This window comes from Suricata suricatta, chromosome 7 (assembly GCF_006229205.1).
Source record: "Suricata suricatta isolate VVHF042 chromosome 7, meerkat_22Aug2017_6uvM2_HiC, whole genome shotgun sequence".
Taxonomy (NCBI): domain Eukaryota; kingdom Metazoa; phylum Chordata; class Mammalia; order Carnivora; family Herpestidae; genus Suricata; species Suricata suricatta.
In genome coordinates this window covers 93,473,013-93,500,963 of record NC_043706.1, presented here as the reverse complement: position 1 = coordinate 93,500,963, position 27,951 = coordinate 93,473,013, and the positions used below count along the sequence as shown (strand labels likewise).

The window sequence follows — 27,951 nt, the reverse complement described above, 5'->3', positions numbered from 1 at the left end:
TTTGAGAGAGACAGAGAGAGCACGTGCAAAGAGGCAGAGACAGAGAGGGAGAAAGAGAATCCCAAGTAGGCTCTGCACAGTCAGCAGGAGCCTGATGTGGGGCTTGAACTCATGAACCATGAGATTGTAACCTGAGCCGAAATCAAGAGTCAGCTGCTCACCCAACTGAGCCAACCCAGGTGTCCCTATTATTTTTAACTTTGTGATCGAGGGAATTGAACTGCTATGCCAATGGGAAAAACAAATCTTAATTCTGCCTTAAGAAAAAGGTATAAACTCAACCTCCAAAGGAAATCTTTTTCTGCCTGCAAAGGACGTCTTACGGGTCAGTAGATCTGATGAAAGTGATATACAAGATCACGAGATCACTTGTTACGGATTTGCTGCCACACAAATTCTGGCTATCAGTCAGGAACCCAAGTGTCAGAGCCCCAGGACCCCTAGCCCTCAGGTGCTTGTATCCCAAGTGAGGGGCTACAAGTATAGGTTCAAATACGTGGATGAGGGAGTCGGTTTTTAGGACAGATAATAAATCAGTATGTGGGTACTTTTACTGGCTCCAACGGACATCTTAGCAATTCAGTATATTGTTACCATTTTCTGTGCCTCAGCTTCCCTATCTGTAAAATGGTAACCTATCTCACAGGGTTGTTCTTAAGGATGAAAAGAGTTTATTTATAAAGTATTAGAACCATGCCCAGCATATAGTAACCACCATGTGTTTCTTAAATAATGTTAAATAAATAAGTGGATCTGAGCACATCCACTTACATATTTTACAAGTGGAATCTTAAATTTTTTTCAGAATTCCAAGTAATTCAAATATTACGTTACTTGTATGTTTGCAGGTACAAGAAATCTACTTCAGGAAGATTCACGTATTCCTTACGACTAAAATTTGAAATCCCACTGAAAATGCATAAACTGTATGAGAATGGTACTATAGTCTTTAACATTTTATAAACATCAGAAACAGGTTAAATATTCTCTAGGTCCACCACGTTTTGCATTTCATTATTACCGATGCCAGCAAATAAGCCTATCCACTGCCAAGGCAGTTCAAGAAAAATGCAACGATCAGATTTTTCTTTCTCTTTTTTAAAGAAAAGTGGTCCTTTTTCTCTACTTGATTGCTTTTAAGTTTGGAAATTAGTGATCATTGCAGACGGCGCCCCGTATTTTCCTGACTATAAAGATTTCCTCGGTCTGAGTTTCTGGGTATGTGGTTGGGTTCCACAGCAATACTCCAGTCAGATCTCCATCTTCAAGGATCAAGTTAAAGCATTAGAGAAAGAGAGACAGAGAGACAGAGAGAGAGAGAGAACATTTGCTTTATGCAATCCCAGGGAGAAAGACTGGAACATTGAGAATGTAATAGGGACAGGATTTACAAGAAAAACAAATGAATTAAAACACTGCTTTTCAATCGAAAGATTGTTTTTCATGTCTCATTTTGGCATAAATTTTTTTTTAGTACCATATTGTTTCCTGGTAACACCTTTTTTTTCTTTTTGGTGACAGCTATTCTTTAAGACTTGTTTCTTTTTCCTGCAGGCTGTTTATGAAACAGACTCTGTGGAGAGTAGTTGGGGATAAAGATGTGCCGTTTCCGGCCACCATGGAACCCCCTCCTCTCCAGGACAGCCCAAGTTGGACAGCCCCTTCGCTGTGGCCTATCCCATCAGGCCTGGAGGAGGTGGAGCATAGCAGATGGGACAGAGGTGGAGACACATCCAGGTACTCAGGTGGAATCTGAACTACAATTTGCCCTACAGAAACAACATTTATAAGTTTAAGTTCTTTAGTACCAAAATTATGAGGCAGTTACGCGGAGAATTCCGTGGGCTTCTGTGCGGTGAGTCAGGGCCTTAACATCACATCCATTGTTTCCATGGAAAAACGAAATTCTAATTCCAAATACTTGACCTCAACTGAACTTTTACAACAGAATTTGAGTAGGGACTATTTCACACACACCCACCCCCTCTGAGACAGTTCCTCTATCAGTCAGGCTGGCTATCTGTCTCTTTATTCATCCGCTCATATGGTCTTTTTATTAAGGAACAGTATAATTGCCAAAGAAATGTGAAAAGCAAAAAGCTAAGGTTGATAGAAACAAGTTACACATTTTATGTTTATAGAATTCAAAGCAATGGATCTGTTGTAAATTCATCTTCACTGAATTTTTTTTAAAAAATCAGTATTAAAAATAATCTCTTTTTCATAGAGGTAGTGTGGTATAAAGTATAGTATGTGAGTTTCGTAGTTGTGACTCTTAGGTCCAGCTATTTAACTGTTCCAAGCCTTGGTTCCTATCTATAAATAGGGATGATTATATAACTCTCTAGGCTAAATTTTTTATTAAATAATATAAATATCTAGCAATTAATCTGGCACACAGTGGTTATATCCCACCTTTGTCCCTCTTAACCTATTTGACCTGTTTTTGAACTCTTTTTGTTTCACTTCAATGAAGAAATTTTTATACTTAGCTGTAAAGAGGGATGAGACCTTTCCATTTGCGACAACATGGGTGGACCTAGAGGGTATTATGCCAGTGAAATGACTCAGACAGATAAGGGCAAATATCATATGATTTCACTCACATGTGGAATCTAAAAAACCAACCAAACAAACAAAAAGCAGAAACAAACCCATAAGTACAGAGAACTTAAGGTTTCCAGAAAAGAGGAGGTTAGGAGGATGGGCAGAATGGGTGAGGGGAAAGGGGAAAGACAGGCTTCCAGTTATGGAATGAATAAGTCACTGAGATAGAAGGTACAGCACAGGGAATATAGTCAATGGTACTGTAAAAGCATTATCTGGTGATGGACGGTAACCATACTTGTGAGCACAGCATAATGCACAGATTTGTGGGATCTTATCCACTTGAAACTAATGTAACCCTGTGGGACAACTATGCTTCAATTAAAAAATTTTTTAATGTTTTGAAACCCACATTTAATTTTCAGAAGACTTGATTTAAACCTCTCTCTTTACTTGAGTACCCTATCCATCTATCTGCTTGACTTAGTTATTAATGTCCAAAATGGACTCATGTGGACAGATTAACTTATAAACTCAATAGATTCAAAAGGGCTTACTTGTGTTGACAACCGTAATCATTTGAACTGTGCCCACTCCCACCCAAGTATTTGGTTTTCACAATATGTTATAGATTTCAGTTTTACTTTTCTCTTTTTTTCTTGAAGAGGGATTTAGAGTCTATTAATAGACTCAACCAAGATCCCTTCTGTGAGAATAGTTAGCCAAGTCAGGTTGTACTTGAATGAATGAAGGAAAGACCTCAATGCAGGACAACAAAAAACAATGAAGTCAGATTTTATGTAAGTAAGTTCATCAAGTGTTTCTCCCTACTTATGGTTAAGTCCCTCTCACCACAGAAGCAGAGGCAAGGGTGGGGAGTGGCATTTGGCAGCCAGAGCAAATGCATATGAGCGGTGGGCAAGTCCAGGGGGGTCCTGCTGGCGTCAGATGAGCTGGAGTCTGCTCAGGACTCTGTCCCCTCCTGACACCTCTCACCAGCCCCTATTCCTAGCATCTGTCCCACTACTGGCAGTCAGACTTGGGGGATCTGCCTGTGAGTTAGAATTTGACACCCTTGCTCCATATTCTACAGTATCATCATCCTCAGTTTTTTTTTTTTTTTCAGGCAACTTCGTGTCCACTGAGGATGTGGTCCTGCCTGCCAAGTTTGATAGAGGGTAAAAAACATATCCTCAGTTGTGAGGAAACCTGAAGGCCTGGGAGATTTAGTATCATTCTTGGCCCCCCAAAATCACATGTATAAGCCCATATTCTAAAATGTTATTCTCTTTAGTTTATAATAAGAGTAGAAAGTTTCTTGGCTTTGAATTAAAATGTAGGTTTTTTTCCCCCTCTCATAAAAGATGCGTTTGTATCATATGGCTAAAATGCAGCCAAAGTTCAGAGATTTCCAGAATGACACCACATGTAACTGTGTGTGTGTGTGTGTGTGTTTGTGTGTTCAAGGTTCATTCAAGTAGCTTAATATGAAGTCAAAAGGTCTGGTCCTACATTAATCTTCAGGAGTGATCATTTTAATTTTGTGGTGCAGAAATAAAGCCTAATAAATAGGCAAAAAATAAACCCATAAAAATGGCTTTAACTTACAAATCCACTACTTCTTTGAGTAATTTTAGATAAAAATGGTCCAGAGGACAAAGTGCATAATCAGTGATGAGAAAACAATTCCTCCAAGTCCCATAATGAAGAGTTCTCCCTGCCGTAATCATCTGCCGAAGTTTTATTCATGAAAAAGCCACGGTTACTTCTTGCTTCTGTCTCCTTCGTTCCAGTACTGCTCAGTCTGCATTTCTGTGAGTCGGGAAATCGTGCGCTGAAACGCGAAGATTTCCTCTTCTCCAGTAAACATGGAGAGTCCTTCTGCGGAGTCCTGGTTACCACAAACAAAACAAAGCAAAACAAAACAAAAACAACCCAGCACCAATTAAAACTACCACAGATAAAAATTTACACAACTAAGTACAGGTTTAAAACAACTTTTAAGTTTACCTTTTTAGGTTTAGATAATAAAATGTTCCATACACTTTTTTTTTCATCTACAATCTCTAAAATTCAACTAGAGAATCCACTAATGTAAGCCAAGAGTCAATAGACAGAACAGATTCCCAGGGAGAAAACGATAGGGAAAACATAAGAAAACTAATTAAAGCTGAAACAATACCCCAAATCCAAATATGAACATTTTTGCATGAAGGAAGTTTTTGCATAATGGAAGTTTTCTGCAAAATCTAAAGAAAGGACATGTCAGACCAAAAAAGAATTCCTTCTCCAAAAGTGCATGCCAGAAGGAAGTAATCAAAAACCAGCAGTTCTGGCAAGTTCCAAAGTGGCTGACTCGCTCCTCTGAAGCCTCACAGGCGGGGCCACATTCCCGACCAGAGGCCCTGAGGACAAACCCCAGCAGAGTCTCTTCCTCACCGGCTGACAGAGGGCCCTGAGGGCCTGGGAGCCTCCTTGGGAAGGCAGAGCCGCCTTGTCATGCCGCCAACCACGGTTAAGTTGGGGCTCCCTCTTTGCGGCCAGCAAACAGCCTGGGATGGGTGATACCAACATGGGCTTGTGGCCAGTAAGTGAGAAAGAGAAACTGTGTCTCTTTCCTCAGGTGTTTCTACCACATTTCTTCAGAGGAAACTTCTGGACTCCTTAGTCCACATATTTCAGGCCGACCCACTGCAAAACTGCATAACCCTGTGGTCCAAAGCCCTCATTTCCTCAGAGATTATTGGCCATGGACATAGACATGCTCAGCTTACTTTGGCCTATGTGTGAACTCTGATCCTAGGGAGAAAAACTGAAGAGCCAATGATTTAAAAAAACTTAAGAAACTGAGAGGATATAGCATCTCCAGTGTATTTTTTCAAACAGGGAAAGAGATTATTTGAATATATGTATTGTTCTTAGAGACACCTCCATTTTGAAATTCTTAGCATACAGACTTACAAGTCGCTATTTATTTCTACACATAGATGTAAGCAGTCATATTTCAAAAGTTCACTTTTTAAAAAAAATATTCAAACTTAAAAAATTTTTTTTTCTTAATGTTTGTTTATTTCTGAGAGAGAGAAAGAAAGACAGAGACAGAGAATGGGTGGGGGAGGGCAGAAAAAGATGGAAACACAGAATCTGAAGCAGGCTCTGAGCTGTCAGCACAGAGCTCAACACTGGGGCTCAAACTCATGAACCATGAGATCATGACCTGAGCCGAAATCAGACACTTAACCGACTGAGCCACCCAGGTGCCCTGAAACTTCACTTTTTAATGAATTATAGGCTCCATGTCCCCAAACTCCTAAGAATGCATAATTTTTACTCAGTAAGGAGCTGTTTCCTCATTACAGATGACCTTTCACCTCTGGGGTTGGAAGAATGCGGCTCCCCACATTCTAGAGATTATTGTTTATGGATAACTTTAAAATTTTGACTAATATTTAGACTGTTTATGGATAGCTTTAAAATTTTGACTAAAATTAAAAAAAAAATTTTTTTTATGTCTTTATTTTATTTTGAGAGACAGAGACAGAGAGTGAACAGGGTAGGGGCAGAGAGAGAGGGAGACACAGAATCTGAAGCAGGCTCCAGGCTCTGAGCTGTTAGCACAAAGTCCAATGCGGGGTTCAAACCCACGGACTGTGAGATCATGACCTGACCCGAAGTCAGACACTTAACCGACTGAGCCACCCAGGTGCCCCTTGACTAATATTTCAATTGACTAATATTTCAATGTTCAAAAGAAGGAAATGTAAAAGCCTTTCTGCTTGGCCTGGGGTGAATCACCAGACCCCAAGCTCGAGGAGAACTGGGACAGCACTGGCTGGTTCTCTACGACATGTCCCTAGAGCCCAGCACCACAGATGCTCCATAAAGGTTTACGGAATGGAGGTTGGCAGAAGAAAAATGGATTTCTTTTTAAGCCAAGGGTCTTGCCAGGCACTCCATGGTCCTGGAAGAGCCAGCTCGCATGCCTGGGTACTGTATCTTGGACTCTACAAGTCCAGTAGACATGAAGAATGTCTACACAAGGCAGCACGGTGTAGCAGAATGAACCTGGCACCGAACACAGTCGCCCTGGTGTCCAGCTCTGGCCTGCCGGCCATCAGTCAGCAGTGACCACATGCCCACTGGCCCACTTCTCTGGTCTTTGTTTTCATGATATGCAAAAAATGATCATGAAGATTCCTTCCACCCTAAGATTCTATTCTCTACTTTAGTGATATTGAGAAAAAATCTGCTATAAAGGCTTTAGAAGAAAGCAGCAAATCAATAGTTAAATACATATTGCATTCCTTCTTCAAAATGTAGCCGCAATATAAAACCCAAAACAATTAGGCTGTTTTATAATAAAAAGAGATTATGTTAATATCGCCTACCTGGCTCAGCCCCAAATCATCCATCAGTATTCTGCTATGCTCCAGCTCACTGTCATGATGTTGATGCAAAAATAAGCTCGGTATAGGAGTCGATGCAGAACAAATTATGCGCACCTGAAAGAGAGGAGGAGGAAATGGTATGGCTCCTTACATTTCACAAGTTGAAAGTAAGAACAAATCTCTCACAAAATAAAATTCTGTTTGTCATTACAGAGAGTTTAGATGTTTGCTTTTAAAATGTACATATTCGGGGCACCTGGGTGGCTCAGTCGGTTAAGCCTCCGGCTTCGACTCAGGTCAGATCTCACGTTCGTGGGTTCGAGCCCCGCGTCAGGCTCTGTGCAGACAGCTAGCTCAGAGCCTGGAGCCTGCTTCCAGTTCTGTGTCCCCTTCTCTCTCTGCCCCTCCCCCTCTCATGCTCTGTCTCTCTCTGTATCAAAAATAAAAATAAAACATTAAAAAAAAATAAAATAAAATAAAATAAAATAAATAAAATGTACATATTCTTCCTAATAGTTGGTGTTTCTTTAAAGTGATATCTTTAAACTGCATAGTACTTTTCCAAATATTTCCATACAGCTTGTAATATCCTATAAAGTAGTGAACAAAGGTTTTCGTGATGCCAGCTCAGGTCTCCCTGTACAAGTCCAGTGGTCTGTCCATCACACCTCGAGGTTGACATCTACACCCGACTGGTTGGAACCTGTCTCTGTGTGCATCAAAGTTGCCACTGGCAGAGGTGACTGCTAAGTTCAATGCATTGCTACTCTAAGTACACCCTACACTTATGGGGAAGAGCACTGGGTGTTGTATGTAAACCAATTTGACAATAAACTATTTAAAAAAAAATAAGTACACCCTGAATTTCTAGAACCTACATTTATATCAGCATCCTACACCAAGACACTCTTCAAAAAGACTAACCTTGACATTAATATTTGTTGATCACACAAGTGTTTGAGTGTGCATATGTGATCATATATTGGAAACAGCTTTTATATCTTTATAAATGCTATGTCTACTAGTTTAAAGATAATATACACTCTTCTCGATGGTTAACAAGTCCTGAATTTGTTTTCAGGATTCACAGCTATCCTTTAAAAAATCATTTAACCTATGCCAATATTTTAAAATAACGTATTGACATCTGGGACTAGTTTTTCCATTTCCAGATGGCCTTCTACCTCCTCCTCTTATAAATTCTTTTTAATCACAAATGACACGTCTGTCATTTTTGAGACAAGAATACCCTTATTTCACAAATTTCCATGAATACATTCTAGAATAATGTCTGTTTAATGCTCCCAACTTCTGAAATAAGAGAATTTCAACAATTTCCTAAAAAAAGAATATCAGCTCTACATGTGTGATATACAGGTAAAGCAAATGTTAGGAGAGTGGTTCTGGTATGTCATCATATCGCCTCAGAAAATCTTCCTTCTCATTAATTAAGAAGTGAAACAGTGGGGGTGAGATAGGACTTTGGGGGGAGGGACGCATATGTCTTCCTTAAGGTATTCCTAGTTGAAACATGAACAAGTAAGAGTTTATCAATGCTCCTACTCTAAGAATCACCTACGAATGTCCCTCTACCACTTTCTTCTTGAAGCATTACCCTCAAAAGACAGAGGGCCACCTCCAGGCTCACTCCCTCCATGCTGGACCCCACGTGATTCTTTCAGAGCAGAGTATCTGGATCAGTGACATAGAAGACAAGACAGAAGTGATCCCCTAGCTTCCTCCCTCCCCTGCCTACCTGAGCATGTGTATGGCGGCCCCATGGGAGTGTGTGGCACATTTTGAGGTCACTCACTGTGGCAGAGTCCTCTCAGCACTGCGCCTGAGCCAGGCTGGTTTGCCCTTTGTGCTCAAGCCCACCACAGGGCCTTTGCCGCAAGCTGCAAACATGCCCCCTGATGGGTGGCCCCTTTTCAACCTGTACCGAAGTCTAGCCATCATTTCTTAGCATTTATAAGGAGTGGTTGAGGAGCTTGTGAACCTGCAGATAAACAGCTCTGTTATTAGGGCTCATTAGCTAGGCTGGGGGCAGAGTGGGCTCTGGAATGTGGGTCTTAGGTGGCCCAGAGGATTCTGATGTAGGCGGTCCACAGCAGGACTTCCCTATGTCCACCCTACCCCCGACCTCCAAAGATCAGTCTTCTCTTCCCCAGACCCTCAGAGCACCATACTCCTCTCTCTCCTACCAAGAGATCAGCCCTCAGTGGTGAACTTACACTGAGTTCTGCAGATATCTGATTAATGTTTCTCTGACATTAGACTACAAGCTCGATGAAGGCAGGCACTGGACCTGGCTTCACCTGGAATTTCTAGCATTCAGCACTGTGCTTGGCATGAGAAAGGCTGCTGAATGAATGGATTAATGACACATTAAAATCTCACCTCTCCCTCCCACTGGATTATGGTACTTTCCTCCTGTCCTCAAAATCCCTTCAATTTTAGGATCACTGCTCTATCTATTTCCATACAAGGAATAAGGAGAAAAAGTATAACTAGCAGAAGAATAACATTTAACTCTGTTTTGAAGTTGTACTTATACTTTACTTACAGATATATGCAGATATTTACTTGCAGATAAATACTATCAATAGTGGCTCACCTTCACTGAAAGCTTACTATATGCCACACAATATTCGAGTTTAATTCCTCATAACAACTATGAGTACCATCATTAACCCCCTTTTTCTAGAAGGCAACTGGAGCTCAAGAGATGAAGATGGTCCTCAGATAGACAGCCTGGCCCCGAGACCCAATCTTTAATCAGTGGGCTGTATTGCCTCTGATGAACGGACAAGGGCTCTACAACGCATGTGTGCAAAAACACACAGTTAAAACAAACAAGATGATGCAATGCCAGTCACTGGGGTTTCTGGGTCCTAGAGAGAGAGAACTCCAATACAAAGGAGGGTCCCTTAATCACTCATTCATTTGTTCATTCATCATTTTTTCAGTCAAATCATGTAGTCATGCAACAAATGAATCCACTGAGCACTCGATCAAGGTAAGGCATTCTGTTAGACATAGAGCGCATGATACGTCTCGGTGAAGGATGGAATCATTAACATCACAGTTATCTTATGATGGAAGTATTACAATGCTACTACTAATGCTATTTATATAGCATTGGGTTTGTACCAAACATCACTTTAAATGCTTTTAATGGATGAGCTTATTTTGCCCTCAACAACAATCCTCTGAGGTAAATCCTATTATCCCCAATTTGCAGATGAGGACACTGAGGCACAAAGAGTAAACCAGGATTCCAGCCCACAGTCCAAAATGTTTAGTCTTGAGAAGATGCACTACATCCTTACCTTGAAATCATAGAAGTTATCAATGAGAGTTATGAATCTTCGAGCTTGCGTCCTCTTTGCCAGCGTAAATTGTGGAATGTTTCGTAAAAATACTGTATCAAAATTCTTTGCTAATTCCAGATAGTCACTGGCTCCAAGTGGCTGTAATTAAAATGAAACAAAGACTAGAAAATTAAAGCCAATTCTGGTTGTCCTGGCTTAATTTGAAAACACCTCCTTTTCTGGTGATGGTCTGATCTGGGGGGTGGTTTGGGGTAACCTGACCAAATAAATGGAGTGGTTTTCACAGCAGGCTAAGAACAGTATCTACAAAAACTGTAATAGTGATGGAGGAAAGGGGCAAGAGAGAGGACATGAGTGTGATGGGGAGTGAAAGAATCTTGAGCTGCCTCAGTTGGTAGCTTGTAGGTCCCTGTCCTAAACCTAGCCTTCAATTTTTTACATTTCTATGACATACTGTAAACATGTCCCAACGAATCCTTCTTATGGCTCAACCACAAACTGTCACTACCACTAAATGGGGCTATCTCACACTGGCATGCCACCTCTATGTCAACATTTTGAAATGCAGACTATGTTTCAGCATGAAATCATCAGAAAATGGGTTGCCTGGGTGGCTCAGTCAGTGAAGCATCCAACTTCAGCTCAGGTCGTGATTTCACAGCTCGTGAGTTCCAGCCCCACGTTGGGCTGTGCTGACAGCTCACAGCCTGGAGCCTGCTTTAGATTCTGTGTCTCCCTCTCTCTCTGTTCCTTCCCTTGTGCTTGTGCTCTGTTTCTCTCTCAAAAATAAATAAACATTAACAAATTAAAAAAAGAAATCATCAGGAAAAAATTTCCATTTAATTTCCAGTACAAGTGTTCAGGTGCAAGATAGTGAACTCTGCCAGCTTCTACAGGAGATACCAGAGAGTTTCCTGACCAGAAGCAGAGCGAGACCTTGAGCAGAAGTTGGTGCAGCATGCTCCCTCTTGATGGGAGGAGGGCACAACACTCGCATCTCACAAAATTATCCACAAAGGCTCCACCTATAATGTAAGGCACTTGCTCCTGAAACATGAATTTAGCTCATGAGAATCATGAAAATGATCTGCAAACACATTCTTTGGGATAGAAACATTCCCAGGAAGTGTTACGTCTCTTCATGTTAAGCTGTGTGTGTGTGACTGTTTCTGGCCAGGTTGGAATGGGACAGGACCAGGGCCTGAGTGAGCCAGGAGCTACTCTGAGGGGCCTCTGAAAGCCCCTGCATCACCAGGACCCATCCCTGGGACCCAGGTGGCAGTGCCTCCTCAATTTGAGCCAGAATCCATCTCTGCCCTGTCCAAAAACCTCTCCCTCACTTGGGGAGTCTTTGCATCAAAACTTCTTCCAGAAGTATAGGTATGACTATGTTGCTGGGAGAATTAGGGATTTGTGAGGAGGGGAGAAAGTCATTTCCACTGCAGAGCCCATTCAAGCCTACACTCTCCTAGCGATCTAGCTGAATCCAGTCACACTCAGGAAAGCAGCCCTCTCGTGGAAGTGTGCGGAGGGGAGAGTAAAGCAGAGAGTGAAGCCCTGGGGAAGTGGTTCCCTCAAGGGAGAGCAGCATCTAAGAAGGATGCAGCCATTGGGGTGCCTGGGCGGCTCAGTCAGCTGAGTGTCTGACTTCGGCTCAGGTCACGATTTCACAGTTCATGAGATCTGAGCCCCGAGTTGAGCTCTGCGCTGACAGTGCGGAGCCTGCCTGGGATTGTCTCTCTCTCTCTCCCCCTCCCCACCCCTCCTTCTCTATCCCTTCCCCGCTCATGCTTTCTCTAACTCTCCCAAAAATAAATGAATAAACTTAAAAAAAAAGGGGTGCAGCAATTATGAGACCTTGAGCAAAGGGGCACACGACTGGAGACCGGGCACAAAGAATGGCCTGGCTCCTCTGGAAATCTGTTTAGGGGCGTCCCATCTCCCCATCTCCTCTCACCAACCAGGTATCAAACAGGCTGGAAGAGGGGGCCCTTGCCTTTCCCATTTCCCTCCGTGGCTGGTCAGCCTTCACCTCCAGACCCAGTGCCTGGCCTTGGCTAAGACTCTCCCATGCACTTGGCCACATAGAGACTCCAGTGTGGGGTTTGTTTGTTTGTTTAACCTTGGCTGTCTTTCAGGGAACCCTGCTGTCAAGCCTGTTGTTAGGAATCAGGAGTGAACACTCAGTCTGTTACTTATTAACTGTGCACCTTTGCCAAGTTACATAATCTTTCTCTTCCTTTAGTTTTTTTTTTTTTTAATGTTTATTTTGAGAGAGAGAGCTTGAGAGTGAGCAAATGGGGGAGGGGCAGAGAGAGAGGGGGAGAGAGAGAATCCCAAGCAGGCTTCATGCTGTTAGGGCAGAGCCTAGAGTGTGGGCTTGCTCTCAGGAACTGCGAGATCATGACCTGAGCTGAGATCGAGAGTCAGAGGCTTAACTGACTGAACCACCCAGTGGTTCTCTTCCTTTAGTTTTCCCACCTGTAAAATGGGAGTTTGATTCCTGTCTCACAGGATTGTGAAGATTGCACAAAATAATATAGGCAAAGCGTTTACCACAGTGCTTGGGGCATACATTAGCACTCAAATCACTTTGGCTGCTTTTTATTTTTATTATTTTGAGCTCAAATGATTAGGCTCAATACAGATGAGTTGAGGATGTAAAGTGGCATTCTGAAGAGCACCAGTTAGCTTTGCTCCACCGCTGACTACACCCAAACCCCTCAATCAGTCTTTGTGCAGTTGCCAGTCCTCAGAGTCACAGCAGGGACCAAATGAGACTGCGGAATCCCCAGTAAGGAAAACAATTAATTCCCTAAAAGGGGAGGGCGAAGGCAAGATAAAACACGTAACTCATAAGGTAAGACACTCAAGCTCTGAGGGTGACACACACTACTTTTTTAAGATCAGTGAGAATTTATGTCTCATCTTTTGTAAATCAGAAAGTATATGTAAAAAATGTAAAACCTCATCTTAGGTATGTAGTTATGTATAATTAAACTCGTTCTTATGCACGGATGTGATTTCTATCAGTATAACTACATGCCCAAGGAAAATCATCATCAGAAGTGCATTGGAGTGCCTAGGGCAACTGAAAATCAGAATTCTGCCCACTCAGCTATTTTTACAAATTATATACCTTTGTCAGTAGGTTCTGCATTTGCTGTTATATTAGCAAGTATCAGATCCCTAAAAAATTACGTGCTCATTCATGAAAAGAAAATTAAGCTTTATACAGTTGTCTATCTCCTTTAAAAACAATGGTGACTGGGGGGTTGGGGGAACCATAATGGGGAGTTACTATTTCACAGATGCTGAGTTTCAGTCTGGGAAGATGAAAGAGTTCTGGAGATGGACCGTGCTGGGGGCTGCACAACAGCATGAACAGACTTAATGCCACTGAATTGCACTCTTAAAAATGGTTAAATGGAAAAAAAAAAAAAGGCAAAATTTACATTATGTATTATTTTACCACCCCACAACAAAAACATTAAAACTAGTAAGGATTATTCATTGTCAAAGAAATCCCAACTTAGGCTACAGAGAGATAACAATATTATTTTCTTTAAAAAAGCATAAAAAGAGGGGTGCCTGGGTGGCTCAGTTCAATTAAGCTTCCAACTTCTGGTTCATGAATTCAGTTTGTGAATTCGAGTCCCACCTTGGGCTCCGTGCTATCAGCTCAGAGTCTGGAACCTGCTTCAGATTCTGTGTTTCTGTCTCTCTCTCTCTACCCCTCCCCCACTCGCACTCCGTCTCTCTCAAAAATAAAAAAAATAAACACTAAAAAGAGAAAGCAGAAAAAAAGCATAAGAAGTAAGGCACCTGGGTGACTCAATCAGTTAAGCACCCAACTCTTGATTTTGGTTCAGGTCATGATCTCACGGTTCCTGAGTTCAAGCCCTGAGTCAGGCTCTGTGCTGACTGTGTGGGGCCTCCTTGGCATTCTCTGTCTCTGTCTCTATTTCTCTTTCAAAAATAAATAAATAAATAAATAAATAAATAAACATGAAAAAATAATAAATAAATAAATAAAACATGTATTAATTAAAGGAGGACATCGTTAACCTAGGAAATCTGTCAGCTCCAATGTTAGATTAATATTAATCTAAAATGTGAAATCTCTAGTAATTATTTAAAGAATGTTTCCTTATAGTGGATTGGATGTTGAAGTATCCAAGAAGTGATAAACTTTCAGGATTGTTTTTGGTGAGAGATTGAGGTTTTCTTAGTACTCAGAAATGTGATTTTTCATTAATAAGTTAAAGTTGAGGCAAAAACATGCTTTATGCTTTGGAATCATCGGTCGCTTCCAGTCATGCAACCTTGAGCAAGTCTCTCTGAACCTCCATTTCCTCATCTGTAAACTGGGGATCATAGCAGGACATGGCTCATAGGTTTGTCCTGAAGCTTTGCAGTACTGACCGCATGTAAAATCTTCGAACAGTGGCTGTCACATAGAAAGTGCTCCATGAATGTTAGTTATTAATTTAAAGAGGCCATGTGAAAAGCAAGTGAAGCGGTTTCTGCACAGTACCAATGCGGCATACAATAGATACATAATGAACAGCAGCTACGCTTCTAGTAACTATCAAACAACCTCCTGAGCTCATGAGCCCAGGGAGCCTAAGCAAGTGAATAGTTTGGCCATTCTGCTTCTGCCTTTGCACTCTGGAGGTCAAAGCTGGGGTCTCCGCCAGCCAGGCTCATTAGCTCTCCACGAAGTCATATTTACAGATGACAACAACAGCACCTGTCTCAGGCCCGCCCCCTCCCACTTTTTTGGTAATGCCATTAGCACTACAGGTGTGGGAAGGCCCCGGGCTCACAGAATGAAGAGCTCCTACCACCAGCACTTGGCACCCTGGCACACAGGAAGGGCTTAATACTTGCTGAATGAATTAGTAAATGAATGTGTGAATAAAACACAACACAGTCCGAGGAGCAGGCTTATTCCTTCTTTTATACCCAATTGTCTTCAAAATAACTGAACCATTTACAAAAAAAGAAAAATCCTTTTCTTTTTAGTTGGCCCAAACTCCCCATTCCCAAGGCAAGCCTTTGTTGTATATCCTAGAATGTATGTAGGAAAGGTCTAAGAAGATACTGATCAAAATGTTAACAGTGGTTATCTTTGGGTGGTGGAATCAAAGATGAATTTTGTTATATTTTTTTGATCTCCTCCCACTCTCGCCCCATGAATTTGGGTTACTTTTAAAAAGCAAATATAATAATACTTTTTGGGGGGGTCATTTTTTTATAATGGGAATCTTTTTTTTTTAATTTTTTTAATGTTTTATTTATTTTTGATACAGAGCATGAGAGGGGGAGGGGCAGAGAGAGAAGGAGACACAGAACCGGAAGCAGGCTCCAGGCTCTGAGCTAGCTGTCAGCACAGAGCCTGACGCGGGGCTCGAACCCACGAACGTGAGATCTGACCTGAGCCGAAGCCGGAGGCTTAACTGACTGAGCCACCCAGGCACCCCTATAATGGGAATCTTATATCCTATCTCCTATGTGTGAGATCATAATATCAGTTTTTTCACAGACATTTTTTCCCCAAAGTTTTCTTCATCTATGGAAGTAGAATTTTTTCAGGGACATTTAAAATGAAAATAAAACATAAGTGTGAACATATATTTTCCCCTTTATATCTGGCAAAAGGATAAGGGATTTCATACTTGGGGTGAAATTTGACTTCAGTTGTATAGTTATGTTCTTCACACTTGGAAAACCAGAGAGAGGGGATGAGGTGAATGGCCACATCTCCCAACAGCTCACGTTAAGCTCCTGCCGCCAAGCACCAGAGTTCCCTGATCAAAGGCCTAGTGATGTCAAAATCCATGTCACGGCCCACATTGACATACTCCCATTTATATCCTGTCTTAATTTGAGCAAGACCTATGATGAGTGTGCTGTATTCCTTTTCTCCACAATGTCAGACAACATCCAGTCCATCTGTAAGGTACATTCCCTCTGCTCCATTCTCTTCCTTCTCCTTCTGGTACTCTAAGGGAACCAAAGTTAAACTTCATATTCTCCATTGCTTTTTTCCTTTATTTTGTATTTTCCTTTTTTCAGTTCACTGTGTATAGCTTCCTCTGACCCATATTCTAGTCCACTGTATTTCTCCTTAGTTGTGGCTTCTTTGTTTTTAAATTCATCCATTGAGTTGTTTGGGTTATTGTACTTTACAGGTCTAAAATTTCTATTGGTTCTTTCCAAAGCTGATGTATCTTTTTATAGTCTCTAGATCCCTACACTTAAATTTCCAAGCCTATTAAAAAAGCTTTGAATATGTAAGCTTAGTTGTTAAAATAGGGACTCAGGGGTGCCTGGGTGGCTTAGTTGGTTAAGCATCCAACCTCGGCTCAGGTCATGATCTCGTGGTTCATGAATTCGAGCCCCATGTCAGGCTCTGTGCTGACAGCTTGGAGCCTGGAGCCTGCTTTGGATTCTGTGTTTCCCTCTCTCTCTGCCCCTTCCCTGTTTGCACTGTGTCTCTCTCTCTCTCTTAAAAATAAACATTTAAAATTAAAAAATAAAATAAAACAAAATAAAAATAAAATAGGGGTAAAATTCCAATATCTGGAGTTCCTAATTTTATCATTCATTCTTTTTGCTTGTTCACATCCACAGTGTCTTGTCTCCTCATATGTTTTGCTTACCTTTGTATATTAGATTTTATCTTTAAAATCAAAAACACTCATAGGAATAAAGCCAAGTTCGAGGCTTGAAGTATTCTGAGTCACTCGGCTCACTGAATTTGACTCAAGTGCATGAGAGAGCTAGGTGGCCTCTGGTTCACACTTATTCCTAGCATGCGGTCCTTCAAGGTTCCTTCCAAAATGGGGGACAGTTTACTAGGTCCCCATCCTGGGCTGGTCCTAAACTCTGACTTTTCTCCCACTGACCCAGTGAGGCTGCCGAAAGTAAGCTCAGTTCAACTCAGTTCGTGGTTGTTGTTGTTTAAAGAAGATTGCTAGCACGCACTGCTATCCATGTTTTCCTCATCTTCCTGGGCACACAGCTAGAGTATGACTCTTACATTTAGATGTGGCCACGTGATGAGGTTCAGGCCAGTGGAATTTTAAGAAAAAGTGATCTGCATGGCTTCCAGATGTGGCCCATGGAATCCTCACTGCCTTTACTCATCTGCATGCTGAACAGAGGGCTCTGAGGACTCAAAGGAGGGGAGGAAGGCCAACAGGGACAAAGCCTGGTTCCATGAAGGAGCACATGGAGCAGTGTCCCGGCCAACGTCCACTGGATGGTGATATGAGCAAGAAATACGTGTTCATTTGTTCAGCCTCTGAGATTTGGAGTTGTTTCAGCAGCTAGCCTATCCTAATTCTTATTTCATCCATCTTCCTTCCTCATCTGATGAGATTGGAGAAAATTATGACAGAGCCCACATTATTGGAAGTGAAAGACTTTATTACATTTCCTAGGTGGATAACGATTCTTCTTAACACAAGACGTAACTACCAAAAGTTTCTCTTCAAGTTTTCTTCAGGTTATCATGAAAAAATTTTAATAAGGAACTATGCTTAGCCATTTTAAATCAAAGCTGATTTTTAAAAAATTATGTTAATGGAGGCAACTTTTCTCATTACAAACTTGAAAATATTTTACTTATTTTTTTAAATTTTTGTTATTATTTATTTTTGAGAGAGAGAGAGACAGCATGAGCAGGGGAGGATCAGAGAGAGAGGGAGACATAGAATCCAAAGACAGGCTCCAGGCACTGAGCTGTCAGCACAGAGCCCAACACGGGGCTCGAACCCACGAACCGTGAGGTCATGACCTGAGCCAAAGTCAGATGCTTAACTGATTGAGCCACCCAGGAGCCCCACAAACTTGAAAAGATTTTAAAGTTTTGTTCAAATTTAATATATGATGTATTTTAAATATCTCTGTTTATTTTTTTCTGATTATATAACAGAAATTTAGTAAATCCTTTCATCGAAACACACAGATGCTCACAAACTGTCTCATCCAGTCCTGTGCACCCCTCAAGTGGTATGTTGCCACAGGACTACTCACCCCCACTGCCCACAGTATTCAATATTTAAATGTGCTTGGGCCATTCAAATGCAACTTAAAAATTCTCTTAAAAACTTATCATTTTAAACCCATTTAAAATATTTTTAGAGAAATGAAGAATACCTGTGTGGGGTAGTCTAATTATGATAATGGTTCAAATTGTTCTAGCCTCCTTGTCTACACTCTGGATTGTGACTATCCATCTCTCCCATGTCTTGACATCTGTCTGTCCAACTTTTCAGTCTGACTTGTATTTACCATGACCAATGGAATGAGGTGAAAGTCACAATTTTCTAGTTCTGAGCTTAGGTCTCAAGAGCCTTTGCACACTTCTGCTCACTCTGCTGCAACAGTTGGACTGGCCTGCTGATGAAGGAGAGAACATACGAAGGAGAGCCAACTGTCTAAGCTGAGAAAGCAGCCTAGGTCAGCCTCCAGCCTGCTGGCCCCACCTGCCCACAGTAGATGAGAAAACCCAACCAAGATCGGCAAAGCTGACTGCAGATGCAAAAGTGAACCAAAATATATCAGAAGAACTTCCCGGCTAATCCTGTAGATTAGAGAGCAATAATAAATGTTTATTTTTTTAAGCCACTGAATTTTGGGGGTGATTTGTGATGTAGCAATAGCTAACTGGAACACTATACTTGCTACAGAGAGAGTTACTAGGGAAAGCTCATATTTTCAAAGTCCTTAGCAAGTCCAGCACATGTGGAAAAATATGTCTAGCTTCTGTAGCAAGACTGGTCTTACATAACTGACAAGGATATGTAAAGACACATACTGTCATTTATTTTATGTTCATTTATTTTTCTTAATTCTGGGATTTTTATGGTATAGCATAGAACTTAATGTCTAAAAATAAAACTTGGTGATTAACTATATACCAGAACTAGAAGGAAAAAAGCTAGAAAATTATGTTGCATCCCAACAGAATACCAGAAGACACGGGCCAATAAAAAAAAAACACAAAGTCACAAAGAGAAAACAAACTGGCATGGAAAAGGCAATTGGGAGAGATAAGGACTGACTGCAATGAAACTAAAATTGTAAGAGCATTCCAACAGAAAAACGGACAAAGGACATGAATACATAATTCCTGGACCAAAAAGCAAAGTTGAAGAGGCTAATAAACAAATAAAAAATCTGGTCAAGCTCACCAGTAACCAAAGAAAGACAAAATAAGAATGATATCTCATTTTTCACAAGGCAATTTTGCAAAGAAAAATAAGTTATATTACTCAGTGTTGGCAAGTAGGTAATCAGACATCCATTGCTGCTAAGAGAGTAAATTAGTTTAGATGCTCCAAAAAATTTTATTGGATTCTGTTAAAAGCCCTAAAAGAAGTCATCAGCTTGACCCAGTCATTCTGTTTCTAGAAATCAATCTACAGGAAGTGATCAGAAATTCACCCAAAGGCTACATACAGGATTATTTATAACTATGTGAACTAAAAGCAACTTTAAAATAAAACAACAGAAAAAAGGCTCAATAAATTATGGCATGTTGATATAATGGAACATATTGCCAACAAATATTGTTTATGAAACATTTTATGACATAGACACATGCTTATGCTAAAAAGCTAAGTGAAAAAAGCATAATTCAAAATTATAATTATTCTAAGGTATATTTTGTATACTTAGTAAATATACTAAGGTATATTTTATATTTTGCTCAAAATATATATGTAGGAAAAGGCTAAATAAATACATAAAAATGCTAACAACTGTTATAGATAGTAATAGAATTAGAGTTCTATATTTTATAATATTTTATGATCTTCTTTATTTTTTAGATATTTCTGTATTTTCCAAATGGGAAACAAAATACATTATGACAAAGAGTAAAAACAGAATGATGATGGAAAACAAGGCTGAAGATGTTTACTGATTGCAAAGTGGACTCTTTGTTTTTGCTTTTCAGCTCTCTAATCCTCCATCTTCCCTAATAATCATGAAGAGCGAATGTGTAAAACAGTTACCACAAATGCACGTACCGAAGAGCTTGAGGAGTTACGAATCTATTCAAAGCTGCACTTGCCCCCCTCACTTCCTCCCCTGTACAAGACTGGCAGGCCCAGCAGGGTCACTACTATCTTGTCCACCCAAATGTCTACAGCACCGAACAGGCCAGGGGCCAGGATCTTGCACAAGACGAGCCCAGTGAGCAAGTAAACACATTATCACCAAGTCTTCTTCAGAACCAATGGTAACTACTGAATGCTAAACAAATACAAGTTTTGTACTAAATCTTACAAACACTTGGAAAAACACAAAGATACATTTCTCTACTCTTTTGACCTAACATACCACAAAACTGCATGCACATGGTCTCCATAGCAGTTGTAAGTATTTGTACTTCTGTTTGCATTAGTTGATCCTCTTATGTAAGTAAACCATAGCGTAAGACATCTTTTGAAGCCATAATTAGTATTGTAAATTCATGCATTGTGTCCTATGAATAATTAAAGCATATGATTATTTTCGAGTACTAAATGCTACTTCAGTTAGTAGCATCCTTGAGTATGTTATTCTAGCTCAAAATTCAAGTAGCATTATCTAATGCAGATTCTGCTTATGATAGATAATGATGGCACTCTCCATCTTTCTACCTGAGCAATTAAAAAGTTTAATAGTCTTTGATGTGGCTGGCTATCTGAATAATTTTCTAAACAGAAACAATTAAAATCCACTTATTCGATGGTTTGTGCATTCTCGACTATTGTTTCAAACTCTTTGTTTCTGTGGAAACCTGATGAAAACCTAAAGAACTTTAAATCTATAATGGGTTTGCAAAGAGCATTTGTTTTTCTTAATTGCTGGGAGTATACAGCTGGATTATATGTAGCACAGTTTTTCTAAAAAACTTTTAGGAATAAAGAGCTTGCCTGCTGTCTTCTTTCTCCTGTATGAGAAATGGCACAGCTGTCTGCTTCGCTCTGACCTTGGTGCCAGGAGCAGGGATTTTCTCAAAGCCACGCCAGTGTGAAATGCACGAGCGTTACCACCAGGCTGCCTTCTGCCCTGCCATGAGCGGTTGATCCACTTGAGCACACACGAATGAGCTGTCAGCTTGAGTTTCTTTTTTCTCTGCCTGGCTAATGCTTGTTCTGCCACCATTATTTCAGCTCAAGTAGACGATTATTATTTCAAGCGCTGTCTAGATTATATTGTCCTAAGGGTTACTCTCTATCTGTATAGTCTCCTCTTTATAAATTCCTTGTAGTGTTACCCTGATAGCCCTCATTACACAAGTATGCGTGGCATCTTGCTTTGTGTATACAGAAATGACAATACATCATATCTTTAAAAAAGTGCTTTTTAACAGGGAAAAAACACTTTAATTAGGATGAATGCATTCTTTTCAAAACAAACTACAAATATCATATGAATTTGTTAAAACAACTATATGCACCAAATCAATAACGATAATAATTAGAAAAAAAAAAAGCACTGAAATGTGTGTATTTGTAGAGCACATAATTTCCCAAGACTGGTAATATGGCACCTTAATATGAGAAATCCCATTTATATGAAGTCCCTAATATCCACTACTGGGAACAGTTCAGTATTCCAGAAAATACTACCATCTCTTACACACTCTCCTTCAGAGAGTGTTCTCTGGTGTACCAAGGACCAGTTTTACTGCAGGACTTCCTCCATGGCAGGCAGGCTAGTTCTACCCAAATCTACCAGAACTTTAGGAAACTCTCTATCCCCTCTATATAATAATGGGCTAATGCAGTGCTCTTTTGGGGTTGTGTGTGTCATTTTTAATAGAGTGTATACTAACAATGGCTCAACAACAACAAAAAATCAATGTGGCAAGCCAGAGGTGACTGCACTCTTTCCTCACCCTGACTCGACTAGCTTTCTGTATGTAATAATAAATCTCCAAATTCTGGAAGTATCTAACTCTGGAGACTCTAGAACTGACAACTTTCTTAAACACAAACCACATTAAATCAGACCTATTGAGTGCCTACTAGATGAAAAGCATTGGGCTGGGTGTATTCCCAGGAATACTTCCAGTTCATTTAGGAAATATAAACCCCAACAACTGCCACAAAAATGTCTGATTTATAGCCTGTAGCACAGACAACCAAAATGAAAACCATGGAGATAAGTGAAAAACACAGAGTTGGAAGAATATGAAAAATTAGGAAATCATTAGCATCATCATCGTTATTAACAAGCACCATTGAATATAAGCATCAGTACAGCTCCAAGGAAATACATAAATGACAGAAGAATCTCCATGGAAAGAATTATTGGAATGGATTATACTAACCACCTGTGATTGAGTAAACCAGACTATAATTTGTTAAACGATGAGCGGGCATCTGATTCAGATGGAGTGTTCAACTGTTTAACAGACATCTAAGACTTGAGGGGATTCGAGTTTGCTCCTTTTAGAAGTGGGTAAACTGGGTTCAACCATGCCAAAGGAATTAATTAGTGTAGCTCAGATCTCTCTGCTCAGAAACATGCTAAATACTTCTGGAATTAGAAAGTCCTGCTCAAGTGTTTTGTTCAGGTTAAGTTTTCAACTTAACTATACCGTCAGAAAGCAGCCTTGAGTCCATGAAGAACAGGGCCACTTCTTTGGTTTTTAAGGCTGATGGAATGAGCCTTCACAGCCTCCTTCACAGACCTTGGCTCATTTTTCCTAGAATCTAGCTTCACTGTGAGATTTTTTTCACCCTCGTCCTACTAGTTCTCACGGTGTCTACAATTTCTGAGATAAGATACTGAGAGATTTAAGCTTTAGATTTTTAAAAAAATAATCCTACACCCAATGTGGGGTTCAAACTCACAACCCTGAGATCAAAAGCCACCAAGTGAGTCATTCAGGTGCCCTTGAACTTCAGATTTTATAAGAAGCCATGGGTGCACTTTGGATTACTAGGTTTTATTTCCTATGGCTTCTAAAATTTGTTTAGCTTCAAGCCAATCCTAAGCAAACCATGTTCTAGAAAAATGGGAACTATACAAGTTAGCCAAACAATGCATTCTATTGAACACTTAGCCTAGTAAGAGAACCCATATTCTCTATGGCTAGGAACACAATCTGACACTTTTCAAAAACATTCTGTATACAAATGTACATGTGTGTATAAAAATTTCATTGGTTAGGTTTTAAAAGGAGTTTTTGGTTAGAAGGTATTTAATGGTCCTATGCTGATAATTAACCATATATAATTAACCCATTAAAATCATAAAGAATGAGAGAAAACTTATTTCAGCTGCATAAACAGCGAGTTCTTTGAAATGACTAAATAGCAATGGCTAGATATTAGCAATCCAGAAGACACTGAAAAAAATATTGGTGGGAGAAGAAAAATAGCCCAACTATTACTAGAATCGTTTTACAAACTCACTTATTAAAACAATATTGTAACAACCCCCTTCTAATTTCCCACTGGTAAAAAGATTTTATTCATTAGTTTAAAGCAAACAGAAAATTTTAAATTATTATTAATGCCTCAGACATTACATCTGTTTGTGCAGACGACAGAGGTAATAAGTGTATGTGGCCAAGGCTGAAATATGTTTCATTCCTCCTGTTTTCTATTTTTGAATACAATGTCTATCATAATGATGAAGCAATTAGTAACAACATGATTCTACCAAATTCATTGAAATCAGTAATGTAAGACGAGCACTTGATCACTAACATAGCCAAGCCATCCTGAGCATCGCCTCGGTAGAGGGCAGTATTTGCTACATCTCTGATGGAAAAAAGACTTCTAAATTTGCCTGACTTTGAGATCTACCCAGAAGAATTTTGAAAGATTACCGCTAAATGAGGTTCTATACTGTTGCTACTGGTTCTAAACGTGCATTTGAAAAGAAAGGTTCATCAGTGTAAACTCCTTCCTTTGGAAATCAAAGGAAGGAGACATAAAAAGTGGCTTTTAAGACACTAAAAAGCAAGATGAGGACTTAGAAGAGCAAGTAACTTATTTTATTTTATTTTTGAGGGAGGGGCGCAAGTGAGCGAGGGACAGAGAGAGAGAGAGAGAGAGAGAGAGAAGAGAGAAAGAAAGAGAGAGAGAAGCAGGGCTCACCCGAGGCAGGGTTCATGTTTTTACCCAAAGAGGGGTTTGTGCTCACCCAAGATCATGACCTAAGCCGAAATCAGATGTATAACAACTGAGCCACCCAGGCACCTGCAAGTAACTTATTTTAAATTTGAGGATGATGACTTCTGAACCTGTTAAAGTCTTACAAATGCAGAGATTTTGTTATTTTGTTTTGCTTTTCTTTTGAGAGTTCACGGACTCTCCATAATCCTCACAGACTTACTTAAAAAGCCTAATCACAGTTGGAAAAGAAATGGATATCAAAGAAATATTCTTCCTCCCACTCTTCTGCTTCAAAATCATGGAAATACTTGGTGAAAAATGCTAATTCATATTCTAAAGACACTAAAAAGTTAATTAGAGCAAAGCTGAATGCCTCTCTGTGCTGTTAGATACTCAAAGGGCTAAATGCTTCAAACCTTGAATTATCTGCTGCTCAACTTTTATTAAAATATACAACATTCATGAAAGGTTTGAACATGAGTCTATCCAACCTCCAAGCATTTATCCAATTTCTAAACAATTTCTCTGGATCAAGCCTGATAATAAATAGAAAAACTTACTTATAAGGCATTTTTGACCTCTTACAGCGCCAGTTTCATTGAACAGTACTTTGTCATTAGGGCGCCAGCTTATATATAAGAATCTGTATGATACAAACGTATATTTACAGCAGGAACAGTGGTGGCAAGCAGTCTGCTGGCATCTTTTAGAAGCCCCTACTGGCCCAAGCGCCAGAAAGAGCTTCACTTCTCCTGAGTAATTTTCTGTCTTCTAACTTATTGAACATCTTTCCCCCTCTTTGGGAGAAGCCCACAGCTGATATAATTGTTCAGTGTAAGAACCTTGTAGAAGTTTACGATATGGATTTATATATACTAACTTTCCTTTTAACTTAATTATTCTCTATTTTCTCTTTGCCCTGCTTTTTAAAAAAATCTACATAATTCTATTTGTGAGTCTATGTGTGTATCTGTAATACTTTTTGCTATAAATAAATACATGCCTAAATTATTCTTTTTCTATTTCTTTTTAAAGCTTATTTTGTTATTTGGTTTGCTTTAATTATATAGGAAGCAAAAGAGAATCAGGGAAATAAAACGTAAGAGCTTTAGATACTAAACAATAGTTCCTCTTTTAAGTTTGTTAGTTAACTAACTTAAACTCACTTATATGTGGAATCCAAAAAACAAAAAACACCAAACTCATAGACAAAGAGATCAGATTTGTGGCTACCAAAGGCAGGGAGCTGGAAGGGGAATGGAGGAAGGTGGTTAAAAGGTGCAAACTTTCAGTTATGAGACAATCACTCTTCCTTTTCTTATCTATATGAAATGATGGATGTTAACTAAACCTATTATGGGTAATCACATTTCACAATATATATAAATCAAATCATCATGCTGCACACCTTAAACCTTATATGGTTGATATGTCAATTATTTCTCAATAAAACTGGGGGGAAGGGTACATATGATAATTTTTGTATCTCCATGTAAATGTGAAGAATAATTTACATTTCAGAGTTTTTCCACATATATGAAGGCTGGAAAACTGTAGGATTAGATTAAGAGTAGAGGCTTGTTATCTATATCTATCTTTCTATCTATCTATCAAGACATTTTACATAGTAACCTCCAAATCCCAAGATGTTACCAATCTGGTAAATTACTTCCATTTAAAAAAATTCTCCAAGAAATGGCGGGAGATTTTAGTTGTTTCTAATGTCCCATTGATTGAGCTGTACTAGGACCCTGACTGCGTTTCCTTCCACTAAATCCCATGGGAAGATTTTCCAATCCCATCCACACCCTTCATACCTTCCTTTTTCAATGTTAGTTCAGATGATATCATGGACTCCTTTCAACTTCAAACGAACACATCTCTCTAAATGACTTCCAGATGTCTATCTTCAGTCTTAGATTTCCAGTTGTTAAGTCCCCTTCTCTTACATCAGGTATTTGTCAAGGATCCTACCATTTCTCTGGTCATCCAAACTGAAAACCTCAGAGCCCTAGGTGGCATGTCCTTGGCCCTGAGACCTCTCTACATATTTCCTTCATATTCATCTTGTTCTTTCCAATCTATCATGCATACCATTTTAGGGGGGCAACTGGGAGCAGAGATTCAATCCATGTTCTGTATTCCAAGCCACAGACCCTCATGAGGGGGTAGCATCAATCCAGAGGAAGGGGCACATAAAGGCATGATTTGCTCACTTAGCTCCATGCATCTCTTGGGGAGCTTTATCTAATGCTCACAAAGGCTCCGTATTTGGTAGCAGTAGTGCCAATCTTATATAACTTTGCCAGATTATCCAATACAGATCTGTTAAAGAATAAAAAGGTTTGGGGGGGGGGGCGCCTGGGTGGCTCAGTCGGTTAAGCCTCTGACTTCGGCTAAGGGCATGATCTCACGTTTGTGGGTTCAAGCCCCGCATTAGGTTCTGTGCTGACAGCTCAGAGCCTGGAGCCTGCTTCTGACTCTGTGTCTCCCTCTCTCTCTGCCCCTCCCTGCTCATGGTCTGTCTCTCTCTGTCTCAAAAATAAATAAAACATTAAAAAAATTTTTTTAAGGTTTTTTTAACTGATGAAGGTTCTAATTCAAAAAATTTTTTATGTCTTTATTTTATTTTGAGAAAGAAATACAGAGAATGAGTGGGGAAGGGGCAGAGAGAGAGAGAGAGACACAGAATCCAAAGACAGGCTCCAGGTTCTGAGCTGTCAGCACGGAGCTCAACACAGGGCTTGAACCCACAGACTGTAAGATCAAGACGTGAGCCGAAGTTGGGCGCTTAACCACCTGAGCCACCCAGGTGCCCCTAAAGGTTCTAATTCAAACTCTACCACCTGATATGCAAGCCCCTTTATACCAACTTCAACCTATTCTGCCTGAGTGCATACCACTCTCCTACATACTATCTAAATTCCAGCCAGGTCCTTAAGCTGTCTGAAAAAACAATTCTTGATTGTTGGGTGATTTTTTCCTTTCAGTAGTTTAAAGAGGATATTGCATTATTTGGCTTCTTGATAGGAAGTCTTCAATCATACAGTTGTGCCCCTGGCTGCTTTGAAATTTTCTTTATCTTTGGTTTTCAACAATTTGACTATGATGTTCCTAGGAGTGATTTTCTTTGTATCTGCTGGGGATTTGTTGAGCTTCTGGGATCTGTAAATTTACATCTTTTCTTAAATTTGGAAAAACTGCAGCTATTATTTCTCCAAAAAAAAATTTCCACCCCATTTTCTCTTTTCCTTCTAGAACTCCAATGATACAGTTTGTTTTTGATATAGTTTATGTCATGAGGTTTTGTTTTTTTCCCCCCTTAACATTTCTGTTTTTCAGGTCATGGCATAATTTCTATTTATCTATGAGTTCACTGACTCTACTTTCTTCTATGATTTGGTATTAAGTACAATAAACTTTAAAAATTTTATGTCTAGAATTCTCAACTTTTAGTTTTAGAATTTCCATTTGGGTTTGTTTTGTTTTTTGTAGTTTCAATTTCTTTGCTAAAATTTCAAGAAGAAGTCAAACTTTCACTTT

The 27,951-nt window shown here is 39.8% G+C and overlaps 1 protein-coding gene across 1 annotated transcript in view; it reads right to left on the bottom strand.

Annotated features, from left to right (window-relative positions):
* Window positions 1-4,066: 4,066 nt before the first annotated feature.
* The window catches only part of AFG1L (AFG1 like ATPase), a 202,071-nt gene continuing 178,186 nt past the window's right edge, over window positions 4,067-27,951 (bottom strand). Inside the window, exons 12-14 of the mRNA XM_029944048.1 lie at window positions 10,268-10,408; window positions 6,936-7,049; window positions 4,067-4,438 (exon numbers count right to left, since the gene is read on the bottom strand). Of these exons, the coding sequence (XP_029799908.1) occupies window positions 4,310-4,438; window positions 6,936-7,049; window positions 10,268-10,408 (384 nt within the window). The 3' untranslated portion in view covers window positions 4,067-4,309. The remainder of the gene's footprint in view (window positions 4,439-6,935; window positions 7,050-10,267; window positions 10,409-27,951) is intronic.